Source organism: Odocoileus virginianus, chromosome 20, assembly GCF_023699985.2.
Source record: "Odocoileus virginianus isolate 20LAN1187 ecotype Illinois chromosome 20, Ovbor_1.2, whole genome shotgun sequence".
In the NCBI taxonomy this organism is placed as follows: Eukaryota; Metazoa; Chordata; class Mammalia; order Artiodactyla; family Cervidae; genus Odocoileus; species Odocoileus virginianus.
Window position 1 is genome coordinate 7,789,178 of NC_069693.1, and position 13,939 is coordinate 7,803,116.

Consider the following 13,939-nt stretch of genomic DNA (forward strand, 5'->3'; position numbering starts at 1 on the left):
TGGAAACCCAGCCAGGCTGAGCTGAGCTACTCTGGGGCCTGAGAATCTTTGTTCCCTTGTGTCCCTCACCACGAACTCCAGCAAGGCCTGGTCGGGGTTAAGCTCTGACACACACAGCCCCACTGCTCACTAAACTCTGGCTGTGAGGTGCCACGTTAGTGAGAGACGCTCCTCTCTACCAAGCTCAAGATAACCGAGCTCCAGCTGACTAGCGTGGGGCACAGGAAACACACAATGGGAAGAGGAAGCGGAAAATCTCCACCCTCTTCCAGGCTGCAGGAGCAGCAAGCAGCTCCCTTCCTCAGAGTGGATGCCGGCGGAAGCTGCTGGAGGAAGGCAGCTGATTCCCCATCAGTGACACCTTCCTCTCCTGCCCCCTGCGACCCTCCAAAAACAAAAAGATGCCATGTCAGCAATTCCCGCACAAACAATGGAATTCTTTCTGCGGGGTGCTAGGATGCCACAGGCCTCTAGATGGCGCCAAGTCAAGACAAACCCTACTGGCAACCTCCAGGCTCCCGGGAAGCTGGGTGCCAGCTAATACCTTCTCTTCCTACCTGCAGCCCAGCTTGGCCAAGGGGCAAAGAAAGCTGGCTCCGGATGGAGGCCTCCCTTGCGTCTCACATCTGAGCCAGCCCGGAGCCTGCTAGAGGAGTGAGTGCTGGGAGGACCTCCATCTCTGGAAGGCAAGGCCAGAGCAGAAGCTAGCACTTGTCCCCACGCTGTAACTCATCTGAGAGACCCAGCCTCCTGTCCTAAGCAGGCAGATGGGTGAGCAGGCCAAGGGACATCGTGACTGTTCTGCCAGGGCTTCTGCCCATCCCTGTGGACCTGGATAAGTGGCTGTGAAGGATTTGAAGCAGCTGAGAATGGTGTGCATAAACTATGAAGAGACTGGAAACAAACATCACGGGAGAGGCAGATCACAGCACAGCGACGCTGGGGCCCACAGCCCTGCCAGCAGTCAGATTCTGACAGGGACTCCTCCCACAGTTCAGGGCTGGGCTTCCATCAGCACCGCCAAGAGTCTACGACCCATGACTTGAAGTCCTGCAAATCTGTGGCCTCCACCCAGGTTTTGTCCACACCATGAGCTTTGTGAGTAGACCATGTGTGCTTAGAGCTCCGTCTCTGGAGCTGGGCGGCGGCAGGGTGAGACTAAGGTCCTGGGGTCTGAGCGACACAGCCCCCTCCTGGGCTGCACACCAGCAGCTGCCTCTGGCTAAGAAAGTCTAGAATTGTCAGTCCATGAAAAGCCCTGAGACGTCAGGCCCCCTGCGGCACTACATCAAGTCCAGGGAAGGATGCCCAAGGGCTGGGTTCCCACAGTGGGAGAGGAGCCCAGAGAGAGGCCGGCTAGGGCAGAAAGAGTCCTTGGAGCGGGCAGGATGGTGTGCCATGACCACTGAAGGCAGAGGTGCTCCCCTGCAGCCCCAAGCGGCCACTGCAGCTGTCCCCGTCCCTCCAGAGGCTCTCTGGCCCAGACCACGTGTGCATTTCCTTTCAGGAGAGCTGGGAGGAGGAGTGAGGAGGGGAGAGGCCAGTACAGCCTTCTACTGAAGAGGTCTGTGACTCAGCCATGCCTCCAGGCCTCTCCAAGTCTCATTTCATAAATGCAAGCAGGGATGGCAACCTAGGACACTCAGGGCCAGGAAGGTTCCACTGTGAACAAGCAAAGGAGCGAGGCTTTGCCCCAAGTCTGTCATCAAAACCAGGCTCTCAACCATGGAGCTTCGGGGCAGCTTGCAGCTTTCTTGACAGAACAAAGTCCCTCTGGTCGACAAGGCTGGGGTTTGATGGGAGCCCCTCTGGCGCCATCTTGCTGGTTCTCTTTCCTGCGTCCTTCAGGCTCAGTTCCAGGAGTCAGAGCGTCAGCTCTCTGAGGGCAGGACCTGTTCTTGCATTGCTGCACCGCCCCCCCGCCCCCTGCCATTTGCCCAACAGTGAGCCTGGGGGGCCGCCAGGGGCCCATGAGCCAGGCGGGCTGTGGGTACTCACTGTGGGCCTCCACCAGGTCGATCTGCATGTTGTACGGGACCAGGGGGTCTGGCAGTTCTGAGAAAAAGCTCTTCATGGCCCCCGCCACGGTGTTCACCGTGAAGTCCTTTTCTGCCAAATCCAGGTTGTGATCTGAAAGGAAGTTGGGAGAGTGAGGCCAGGCCAATCGAGGCTGTGCCAAAGCAAGGAACACTTGGCGCTGGGAACAAGCAAGAGAAACCTGGAGAACCAGGGGTGCTGCCAGGGGCCAGCCTGGAGCCTGGGCAGGGACTCAGGGTCATCACAGACTGGACAGAAGGTGGCACCCCTGGGTGCTGTTAAAAAAAAAAAAAAAAAGTTCTGAGACTCAAAGACACGCTGACACCCAACCTGCCCAGATCAGCTTCTGGGCCTCTAGAGGAGCTATACCCCCGTTCTGTGGCACAGATCCCCTCTCGTCTGCCCTGGACATGCTGCTACCTTTCCTCATACCTTCCACCTGGGGAGACAGAAGCAGGCTTCCCCCTAAGGCCGAGTCACTTTTCCTGGAAGGTTACAGAAATGGTACCAGCAACCCTGACTACTGTTTCCACCCTGCTCCTTGTGGTGGTCAGGCAACCAGACTTACTTTCCTCCTGCTGGTTCCTTCCAGCTTATGATACCACCAACTCGTCTCTAATTTTTCTTTCCATACTTTACTGCATTTCTGATTCGTAACAAATCATCTACTGATAGATCTCAACTGTTTCCGCTTGGGAGTATATCCTGGGTTGCAGATCCTGGCATATACACAAGTGTCTAATCTAGTGTGGCTCTGCCCTCATCCTGACCTTGTGCTTCCGATCCTTCAAGACTCACATGTTTCCCTTCCCACCTCTGGCTAGTGGAGGCTGTGGAGCTGGGTGCTGGGGGTGGGGGGCGGTGCCTGCTCCCACCACGCACTGGGTAGTGGCTTCGGCATGCAGGCTTGCACAGGCCGCCTGGCTGGGTCTCCCGAGGCCCAGTCACACGCTAAGTCGGACCCCACTTTGATCTGCTTACTTTCCTTTCTAGCCAGTGGCACCTGTCAAGTTTTACTCTTCGGGTCCTTTGCGTCTGACACTGGTGGGTGTGACCTCTCCTCCCAGGGTGTTCAGCCCTAATGAACTGGGTTAGGGTGGAGCGGATGTGGCCATGTGGCCCTCAGCCTCTCAGATCTGACCTAGCTCAGGAGGCGGAGCGTTCAGCTCTGGGAGCCCTGGGCCCAAGGTGCAGCGCATCACAAGCTGCCCCGTGCTTTGCTCCTCTCCTGCAGGGCTCTGTGGGGAGGGCAGCTACGGTTGAGAGGCCCTGCCAACACAGGGCTGTCATCTCAACCCAACCTTGAGTCACGTGCCCGCCGTGACCTCTGCATGGCCTAGCCCGAGGGAAGCGAGGCCTGGGTCTCGGTGAATGAGGCCCGTGCCGGGGGCTGCAACAGTGCCTGTGGATGGTGGAGACGGGAGCAGCCTGGCTGAAGCAGGTTTGTGGGGCAGATGCTTCTGTTTGCTGACAGGGGCCACTCTCTCCTCCTCAGCCACCCAGCCAGCACCTTGGCTTTGGGGTTGTGTGGCATGAGCACCCCGGGGGGCTCCACCGGCAGTGGGTCTGCCTTGACTGGCTGTGGCCTTACCTTGATCAAACTGTCTCTGCAGACTCTCCATCTCCGACTTGTTCCCACTGACCCGGTAGATACCTTCAGTGCTCAGCCCTGCGGAGAAACAGGCAGGAGCCTTAGAAGCACAAGTGGAAAGCAGAGCAGGAGAGGGATGGGCTTGAGGGGAGAAGCGGGGGTCCATGAGGCCCCCCTGGGGTGAGGAACCCCCGGGGGGCACAGGCACTCGTCTTGCCTCGGCCCACTCCAGCCCTTTTTCTTTCTTAAAGTTTACAAATATTTGCTTTTTTGTAAAAACTAAAATAATACAGAAACACATCAGACAAAGGTAACTTCTGTCCACATTTTTATGTTTACCTTGGAATTTTAATAGAGATAATATTATGTTTTAACCCACCCTTTTCACTTACAAATGATTTTGTGAACCTGACCATTAAATATTCTTTTATAACATAATTTTAAAGATAACACAGTATACAATAACTTAAAAATCATCTACTGTTAATCCTTTAGGTTTTTCCAGAAGTCCAGTGTGTTTTTCTTACTTTGTGAATTTTCTATTCATGTTTTTGTTCATTTTCAAACGGAGTGGTTCTCCTCATTTTGTACTTAATATTAAGGAACTATGTTACTGTTCTGTATCTTTACATTTTTTCCCCTCTCATTTACCTGTCTTCAAATTTTGTGTATTGAATTTTTTTTGACGAACATAATTAAGAAATGTTAGGTTTTCAAGACCTAACAAGACCTTCTTTATGATGTCTTCATTTGTTTTTATGGTTAGAGTGGGTTTTCCTGTTTCTTCTGGAACTTACCTGGTGTGCAGTGTTAAGAAAAAAAAAAAAAACCACCAACAAAAACAGTAAAATTCAACTAAGTCATCATTCCTTGGCCTAAAAGCTGTTAACTGCACATGGGCTCTTTCACCCCAGAGACAAGGGCATTAACGGACCGGCCTCAAGGACACCCTACTGGGCAACAACTGGCTACCAAGACGCCGCATCACTGCACGCCTCCCTCCGGGAGTTAACATTTCCGGCATGGCTGCCATGCTGTGCGCTGGGCTACACGCTCCCCGCATCCACCACTTATTTAATGATGCTGCCATCAAATCCTGAACCCTTGACTGCGGGAGCTACTGGATGAAGAGAGAACACAGATGAGGGAAGTGGGATTCGGAAAGGGGAAGCCCTTGCCCTAAACTACACAGCTGGTAAGAGGTGGCAGTGTGGTCTCAGCTCAGGGCCCCCACACTAGTCAGAAGGGGCGTGCTGTTAATCCACCATCAGGCTGGCACCCAGGCCACAGCCCCCTCTGCCCCCACCCCCAGAGAAACACCACATCTCCAAGAAGCCCACAGGCCCTCAGTATTCTGGGCAGCTTTTGAGATGGTCCATCCCCTCCAGAAGTCAGAGGTCAGCATGGCCCCCGCTCACCATCCACAGTTAGTAATTCTACACTAATTCTCTTTCCTCAGTGACTTTTCTACACTATTCTCAGACACTTAAACTTTCTGCCTATTGCAAATCTCAGGTAACACACGTCACATGCTTCAACATGAAATCATCCACATTTTGACAAGCCCTGGGCATATGTCAACAGATTCAAATCTTCATCCTCTAGGTTGAACAGAAATCACTACACTTCTCTCTTTATCTGAATATCAGCCTCTCTCGAATACAAAGAAAACGGTACAGACATGGGAGCTTCAAAAGTCCTGACGGACATGTCCACAGTGCCCGAGCCCCAGCGTGGAGAGGAGCTCTCTGAATGGCAGAGATAAGATCCTGACAGCCTCAGTCCATTTACAATCTTCTGGCAACCTTCGCACAGGAATCCTCGGCATTGTCTCCTAATGGCCACTTGCCCGGCATCACAGGGCTGAAAACATACTGCAAATTAGCTATCTGGAAACCATTAGAGGTGCGGGCCTGCTGAAACGTCACTGGATGGATGATGAGAAAAATGGAAGCACCTGAAAGCGCAAGGCCAGCTCCTCAGCACCGGCTAATTACCACCTTAGTATCTCCTGTAATCTGGACGCATGCTTCTATTACGAAATCCCACTTTAAAACTGCAATTCTGCCACTGACCTACACAACAACGTGGCATAATTGAGGAAAGGTATCATTTGCTTGGCCAGAACAATTTTTCGCAGCTATTCATTAGACATCAATAAAATAAAAACAAAAACTTAGAGCAGACGGCTAACTGCAGAATGCTAGTGAGACGGAGGGCGAGCGACACAAGTGAGAGCCTGGAGGCCGGGCAGTGAGGGACAGCTCGCGAGGAGCCCAAGGCCGGAGCAGGAGAAGCGCCAGGGCCTGGAGGGGACCCCCACATGGAGCTGCTGGATCCCAAGCAATGTGCATCCCGGGGCCCAGAGACCCGCCCATAAACACTCCGGGCTGACTCTGGCTCACACCTGCTGGCAGAGAGCAGTACCTCCTTGCCACAGGTCCGTTCCATGGCCAGAGGTCCAACTGAGAAAGCTTCGCCGTAAGCTCTGAAGCATCTCTATATACCAGACGTCTCCAAAGACCCAATATCTTGGGAACAGGCCCTGCTTCTTTCTTCTTCTTCTGTTTCGGGAACAGGCCGTGCTTCGTCTTTCTTTTTTTTTTTTTTTACTGAGTTCCACTGGTTTCTTTAGGAATCTTTTAATCTTGTGTGAATAAAAGATAAAATTCAGAACCACCAAGGTTGCTGTCTTCAAAAACCTAACAATTTCTATGAAGAACAGTCTTATTCTAATCATTCTAGAGAACAGAGCTACGACTAGAATGGGAATGACAGGAAGGCAAATAGTCTCTCAATACAAAATCTTAGCTACAGCTGTCACTCATTATGAAGGGCCAGAGCTTTTGAACACCCTTCTCACTGGACAGCCATCTGTTTGGGATGCTGCTTTTTTTTAGAAAGGTTACTACCTGGTCTGAGAAGACAGTTAGTAATGACCAACCATTTACTCAATGTGTACTGTATGTGAGGCATGCAATGCTGAGTCCTACCATGCCCTTCTACACCAGTTCACACAATAACCCTTCAGAGAGATTATTACTAATCTCATTTTACAGATGAGAATGCAGAGGCTAAGAGGTAAAGTAATTCTCGCAAGGTCAGAGAGCTAGTGAACTGCAATCTGAAGACCACCCACTTCCAGAGCCTGAGTTTTTTTACTGTGGTGTTTTAAATCACGCACTTTCAAACTTGAGCATGCAGCGGAATCAGGGCTTGTTATAATCTAGATTACAAGGCTGATGTACCTATAGGATTTTGGATCCTGTTGGTTGGGGGCAGGACCCAAGAATCTGCACTGCCGATATGTTCCCAGGTGCTGCTGCTGGTCAGGGGATCGTGCTCTGAGGACCCCTGGCGCTCTAGAAGATGGGATAGGCCTCCAAGTCCTCCCGACTCTTAAAAAAATCTATGATTCAATAATATGTGGGGAGGGGTGGCAGAATACACAAGGAAAAATAAATATCAGAGACTTTAGGAATGAAGCATTTCCAAAAAGTATTATAATTGGTGCCTTTTATTCATAACCAAGGTTTTTATACATTATTAAACTATAGCCACGTATGATTTTTCAAAAGAATATTAAAAAATCAAAGAGAAAAAAAGCAAAGAGGTCTTTTTTTTTTTTCAATATTTACTGAGCACTCAATCTGGCAGATGAGTTCATTTACAGAGCTGCAAGCCGTGGTCCTCCTCAAAGTATTTCACTGACAAAAGGCTAGTTCAGTTCAGTTCAGTCGCTCAGTTGTGTCCAACTCTTTGTGACCCCATGGACTGCTGCTTGCCAGGCTTCCCTGTCCATCACCAACTCCTGGAGCCTACTCAAACTCATGTCTGAGTCGGTGATGGCACACAACCTTCTAGAGGACCCACCAATGGCAGCCGTGAGGCGTTCCCTCGGGGCTAAGAACTGGCCTTTTACTCCTGACCTCCCTGTCCCTGCGGCTCAGGTGCCCGTGGCACTTGGCACGCTAGGGGCACCAGGAAAATGGACAAGGGACTCGAAAGAGCTTGGAAACGGAGGGGGAGACTCCACCTTCCGCCCCGGTATGTGTCCCAGCTCCTGAAACAACTCTCCATCCCTGGATCCCAAGTCCCTCTGCTCAGCACCGGCGCGCTGGGCCTCAAGTCTTGCTGTACTACCCCCGGGCCAGGCTTTCAGCCCTGCTCACACACCCCAGGACTCGGTTCCTCCTGAGTTTCCTTTCTAGCAACAAATCAATACTTCCTCCAAGACAAACTCTGACTTGTTTATTTTTCACTTTCTATATTTAGATATAAAACTCAGCACTTCAGTCCTTAAAAAAAAAAAATTAATCGGTGTTGCCAATGCTCTAAAATACCCCACAGCAGACAGGCTTTAACGACTAGATGACAAGTTGACTTTTAAGGAAATGCGGCTAATAGACCATTCTCCTTTTCTTTCACGTGTCCAAGAGGTAAGTCTAGGGCAGGCTAAGTTTCAAGGCCAGAGGGCTGCTGAGAACTCAGGGAACCCCCTTGAGCATCAAGTCCAAATTGTCTTGAAGAGGGCTGACCCTCTAACAGAGTAAGGAGGCCCCACTCTGGGTCAAATGCCAACAGCATCTCTACAGCCTATCTCTCTCTCTCTCTTTTTTTAGCCTATCTCCTTTTGAGGCTCCCACTGCAGCACCCCCACCACAATGGAGGGTTCGGCTGAGCATCTCGGTTGGAAGCCACTGACTAGCGGTGAGACCCTGGGTGACTGTGCTGCCTTCGTCTTCTCTGCACCGTACAGGTGAGTATAATGAAGTCTTGGCACAGGGCTCAGGCAGGAGCTAAGGTCCTGAAGATCTAAGTGGTGGAGGACACCTGAGGTGTGCCATCGAGATCCCGGATGCCGACTTCACTTCTGCTCCTCTGAGTCTATGATGGATTAACCTCACCTTCGGAGACTACTGCAAGGAGCAAATGAGATGACTTAGGTAAAGCCCACTGTGTAGCGCCTGCCTTTTTTTTTCTTTACGTTTTAAGAAGCTGCAATAGCAGCCCCTGTCTGCAGGCACAGCCTGCCCTGAGGACTCAGCCAAAACAGGCCAGTTGGCAGACAAATATTAAAAACATGCATTAGTTTCTTTTCTACTTCAAATATTTTTCCTTTAAATATTTAAATAGATTTTTTTTAATAGCACAAAGTTACACGTAGTTTCACCATATATTACAATTGTTTTTTTAGTAGAGAAATTAAGATTTCAGTTGAAGTTTCAACATCTAGTATTTTTTATTAATCATCTATTTTATACAGAGTAGTTGTATACATGTCAGTCCCAATCTCCCAGTTCATCCCAGGCCCTCTTCCCCCTTGGTATCCATACATTTGTTCTTTACATCTGTGCCTCTGTTTCTACTTTGCAAATAGGTTCATCCGTACCATTTTTCTAGATTCAACATATATGCATTAATACACGGTATTTGTTTTTGTCTTTCTGATTTACTTCATTCTGTGTTAACAGTCTCTACGCATGTGATCTCAGTTTTGATCCTGGCTCTCAGCTGCTGGGTGACTGGGGAAAACCATTCGACCTCTCTAAGACTCGGGTTCCTCATCAAAAACGGGGCTGTTCATGAATGACTGTTGAGATGTTACGCATACTCAGATTACAGGTATGAAGAGCAGGTAATACAAATGGCCGGCACCCTGCAACAATGACGATGATAATAAAACAGTAAACATAACAGTTAACTTTTGCTGAGGGCTTTACTATATGCCAGGCACTTTCCTCAGCTCTTCAGTAGAATCATCATGGTGAATCCACCCAGTAATTCTTTGAGGTAAATAGTATTATTTTTATCCCCATTTTACAGAGAGCAGATAGCAGCTCAGAGAGGCTAAGCCCAGGGCCAGAGAGCTGGGTGTGTGGTGGGGGAGCTGGCTCACTCAGTCTTGGCTGACTGTGCATTTAAATGCTGGGCTCCTCCCTCTCCTGTTAAATCCCTATTCCCTTATCCTTTAAATATCACTTGTAGGCTTTACCCTATAAATGCTGGATTCATTAGGGCTAGAAGGTTTTTCTGTTCCTCCCTTGTTCACTCACACGCAGTCATCTCCACTCACACCCACTCAGCGCTCTCATCTGTCAGTTGGAGGAGACGCAGGGAGAGCTGGAGAAGAAATGCCGCCTCCTCTCTGACCGACAGCAGCCAACGGACAATGTCCGTGCTTTCTTCCTCTGATGAAGTTCCACTATTGGTCACAGTAAAGCAGCCCCACGAGGTCCCCTGTTGCCTTCCTGCTCTGGATGTGCCTGGAATGATTTTCTGGCTCTTCCATCCCTTGAACACTAAGGTCACTCTGGCCCTGCCAGCGCCCCTTTGTTAGCCGTCTTTCCTGGGTAATTCCCTCCTCAGTCAGGATCTGTTTCTGGCAAGGCCACCCCTCCTTCTTCCCCCTGACAGAATGCCACTGGCAGTCTATTATGACAGCTTGACCGGGTGTCAGCCCCACAACCGGGCACTGTGGCGTTATAAATTTCCAACGTCGTTGTATGTACACACAGCCGTGTCATAAATCTCGAGGCTGAGGAAGAAGGGAGAGAAGAGACCTGGAGGGGAAAAGATGAAAATATCACACCAGGTCTGGGGCATCATATGGCTCTAGCATCTGGCTGATCCTTTGTAAGCTACCCGTGTGCTTACTGTCAGTTACTGTGAAAGAGGGCATCTGGGCCCTGCTCCGACCTGGCAAGGGGCTCTGTCCCTGACTTTCAAAGAAGATGCATACCCCAATAGATGTGCTGCAGAAAACCACCATGACAAAGTGAAGCTTAGGCCAGCCCAGAGTGCATACTGCTGGTTCTGGACAGCCTAGGATGGAGGGGGAGAGGAGTGTGACCTAGAATTGAGGGGAGCAGAATGTACTCTGCAAGGCAGCCACCGATATTCAAAGCCAGGAGCAGCTCGGAGCCCCAACTAGGAACGTGAGCCTCCTTCAGGCTCCAAGTGTGACTCTGCCAGCACATGCAAGCCCAGTGGCGTGGGTGACGGCAGTGTGACTCGGAGGCGAGCTAGTGCCACCACAGCGCGGAGCTGGCGCTGAGGGTGGGGCGGGGGGTCCTCACTGACTCAGCACCGAGCTACCAGCAAAAAAACAGCTGCACTAACACACAGGTACATCCAACACACCACCACCTCCGTGCGGACAATGCCAACTTCCACTCCACAGCAGGCCCCCCGGCAGAAAAGCCCCTGAGGTCACAGGCAGATCCCTCGTAAGCACTAACAAGGGCACAGGTGAACTTCTTTCGGGTTCCTGATTCTCAACAAACAAAGGTTCAAAGATGGCACCCATCACAGCCCAGTGGCCCTCCTTTCCTGGCCTCTTTCCTCACTAAGAAAAGACACTTCATAGACTAGAAGCCTGTAACACTGGCAGAAAATCTGATCATGGTCTCCGCAAGCCTACAATCCTTGCACTCTGTGTCCAGGAAACAATACAAAGCTGTCCACACATGGCCTGGGGGGCCTGCACCTCACCTGACCCTGCTGCCCCTCCCACCCAACTCCAATCATGCTGGCCTTTCAAGGCCTCCTAGTGTGACCCGTCCTACCCCCCCGCCCCCAACTGCCTTGGAGACTTCCTCCTTCAACTTCTGCCTTCACTTTTTTGACTGGCTAAACCCTGCTCCCTCAGAGGTCTCCCCTGACCCCCAGAATAAGTCAGTTAGGAGAATAAAACTGCTTATATTTATGCAACACACATACTGGGCCAGGCCCAGTGATTAGCATTTTACACACAGAATCTCCACAACCCTCACGGTGGCCCTGTGAGCTGTATCCTACTATTATGACTACTCCCATACGGGCTTCAGAGCCTGGGTTTAATCACTGCACCCACTACCTGCATACTTTCTCTATACAGCATTGGGTACAACTTGGAAGTCACCAGACAGCTGTGTGATTGCTGAATGCTGGCCTCTCAGGAGAGAAGGGGCATGTTTTTCAGTTACCATTCTATGTACCTGGACTTGGCACAGTAACTCGTGCCTGCAGAAGGCATTAGGTAACTATCCAAAGAAAGGACGGAAGGAGGGATACATGCCTGATAATAAAAGCACAGTTTCTCTGGCTGAAGAGAGGGAGGAAGTGGACTAAAGTTGTTTGTTCTCGAACAGCCTCGTGCTTCAAGGCATCCTGGCAGGCCCTCCTTGCTCATGGAATACAAGAGACAGTCTGAGGCCTGGTCGGCACGGAGAAGGTGCGTCATGACCCAGGGCGCCCAGGTCCCACCTTCCTCTGTGGACTAGTTCTCCTGCCTCTACCACTCCCTGGAGCAGTTGAGGGGACTGATTGAGCAAATTCCCACGCTCTCCAGGGTAAGCCATTGGCTGTTCTAGGTGTGGTCTCCCCATCTGGGCTGCTCACTTTTACAGATCAGGTCAGTGGCATGGCTTTGGCTGGGATCCCCCAAGAGGGCTGCGCCCCCTTCCTGGAAGCTAGACAGAAACACCGTGCCCCCCCAACACACATACACACACCACCAGGGGGAGAAGGGGGAGTGAGAGCGGGTGCTGCTCCCAGGGCCGCCTCAAAATGGCCTGCTGCACGGCCTGTCGGGTACATGGCCTTGACTCGTCCCGTCGCCTCTCAGCGGAGGGCAGAGGGGCCTTTCCACCGAGGCGCGCCGCTGAATGGAGGGAAAGGGTGGTGGGAACAGCCAGGTAAGGCAGGCCTGCTGGAACTGTCTCGGAGAGCTGGGCTTCCACCCAGATCATTTCTGCCTTGGATGGAAGGGCAGGACTACTATGTGAAACAGGCTTTGCTTCTCGTTGGCTGCTGGGCTCCCCAGGCAGCTTGCCAGGGCATGATGTTCCGATCAGAGCACTGGGTCCTGAGGAAATCCGTGAGCACTGCCGAGTCACAGCCACGTGAACTCTGCTTATCTGGAAGAGCCCAAAGTGGAGCTGCCTGCCTTTATGGCAAGGAGGCACTTCTGGAATGCAAATAACTTGTGTTTAACTTATAAGCAAGGAGAAAACAGGAGAGTGGTGAGATGCGAACACATGGGAAACAGTCAAAAAAGGTGGAGAAAGCTTTGTTTTAAAACTATCTGGATAATGAGAAAACAACTAGCTAACAAACCTGGAATTATCGGAGGAGGGAAGGGATTAAGTAACACAGAACCCCCATAAAATCACAGCATATGAAACCACATACCTCATATTTTAGCACTTTATCATCAATTCAAAGCAGCATAAATATGGCAATTACTCACATAAAGCCTGTTGGTGTGTTCAAGCTGTAACTGCACCTATTAAATAAACTGTTACAGTGATAGATGGGAGGATCTCTACTGAAATTAGCCGCCTTTTCTGCAAGACAGAATTACAGAGATCCAGGCTGACTGCAGGGAAATAACTAGATTTAACAGCTCTAGACCCGCCAATTCTCTTCCACGAGAACTGGAGAAAGTGTCTATGATAAATATGGAGGGAAATATGGAGGCTTTTTTAGGGCAGCTGTTTCCCAAGTGGGAAGGAACTTGGTAAAATGTGAATCTGTTCAGTCTGATGCTATAAAGCTCACAGCTTTACCCGCCTGAGCACAGACGAAAGGTTTCTGTTTCCTCTCTTTATAAAAGGGATCAGTGCTACTGTGAGATGAACACTGTCCTCTAAGTCACGGGAGAAAAGCTAAGAGAGTAAGGTGCCCTAGGGAGATAAAGAGCAGAGTCCTCCCCACCCTGAAGAGGTGCAGGCCCAGGGCTGGGCTCCTCCTCCTGCTCCTTCCCAGCCTGAGGTCACTGGTCAGGTTAGCCCTCAGTATCCACAGAGGGCAGAGGAAACCCACTGGCAAGGTCTTAAACGCAGGAACCCTGTGGGGAGGTGAGGGCAGGGGCAACGTGGTATAAAACGAAATACAACTTCCCTGGTGGTACAGTGGGTAAGAATCTGCCAGTGCAGGGAACACAGTTCAATTCCTGGTCTTGGAAGATCCCACACACTGTGGCGCAACTAAGCCCGAGTGCCTAGAGCCTGTGCTCCACAACTGAGCACTGAAACAAAGAGCAGCCCCTTGCTCGCTGCAACGAGAGAAGCTGGAGCAAAACGCAACAAAGACCCAAGCACAGCCAAAGAAAGCCCAGAAGTACCTGTTTGGTCTTTGTCCCCAGCGCCCGATACAGAGCTCCTAAAACCCTTGGAATTTCCTGATAGGAGTGTCTTCTGCTATCCATAACAAGCCCCTTGTTATCTGAAACCTGAGTTTATGATAATGAGGTGACTTTTGAGGGGGGGAACCTATATGGCTTCAGGATGGGGGCTAGTCACCAGAAAGACCAAACCTTGATTATAA

General features: G+C 50.8%; 1 protein-coding gene across 2 annotated transcripts in view; it reads right to left on the reverse strand.

Annotated features, from left to right (window-relative positions):
- Positions 1-13,939, reverse strand: part of ARHGAP35 (Rho GTPase activating protein 35) — a 114,470-nt gene that overhangs the window by 10,646 nt on the left and 89,885 nt on the right. The window contains exons 4-5 of one of the 2 annotated variants that reach the window (XM_070450664.1): positions 3,629-3,706; positions 1,999-2,130 (exon numbers count right to left, since the gene is read on the reverse strand). In XM_070450664.1, the coding sequence (XP_070306765.1) occupies positions 1,999-2,130; positions 3,629-3,706 (210 nt within the window). Of the gene's footprint in view, positions 1-1,998; positions 2,131-3,628; positions 3,707-8,845; positions 10,192-13,939 lie in introns of those variants that run through there. The other variant, XM_070450665.1, reaches the window with a different exon arrangement.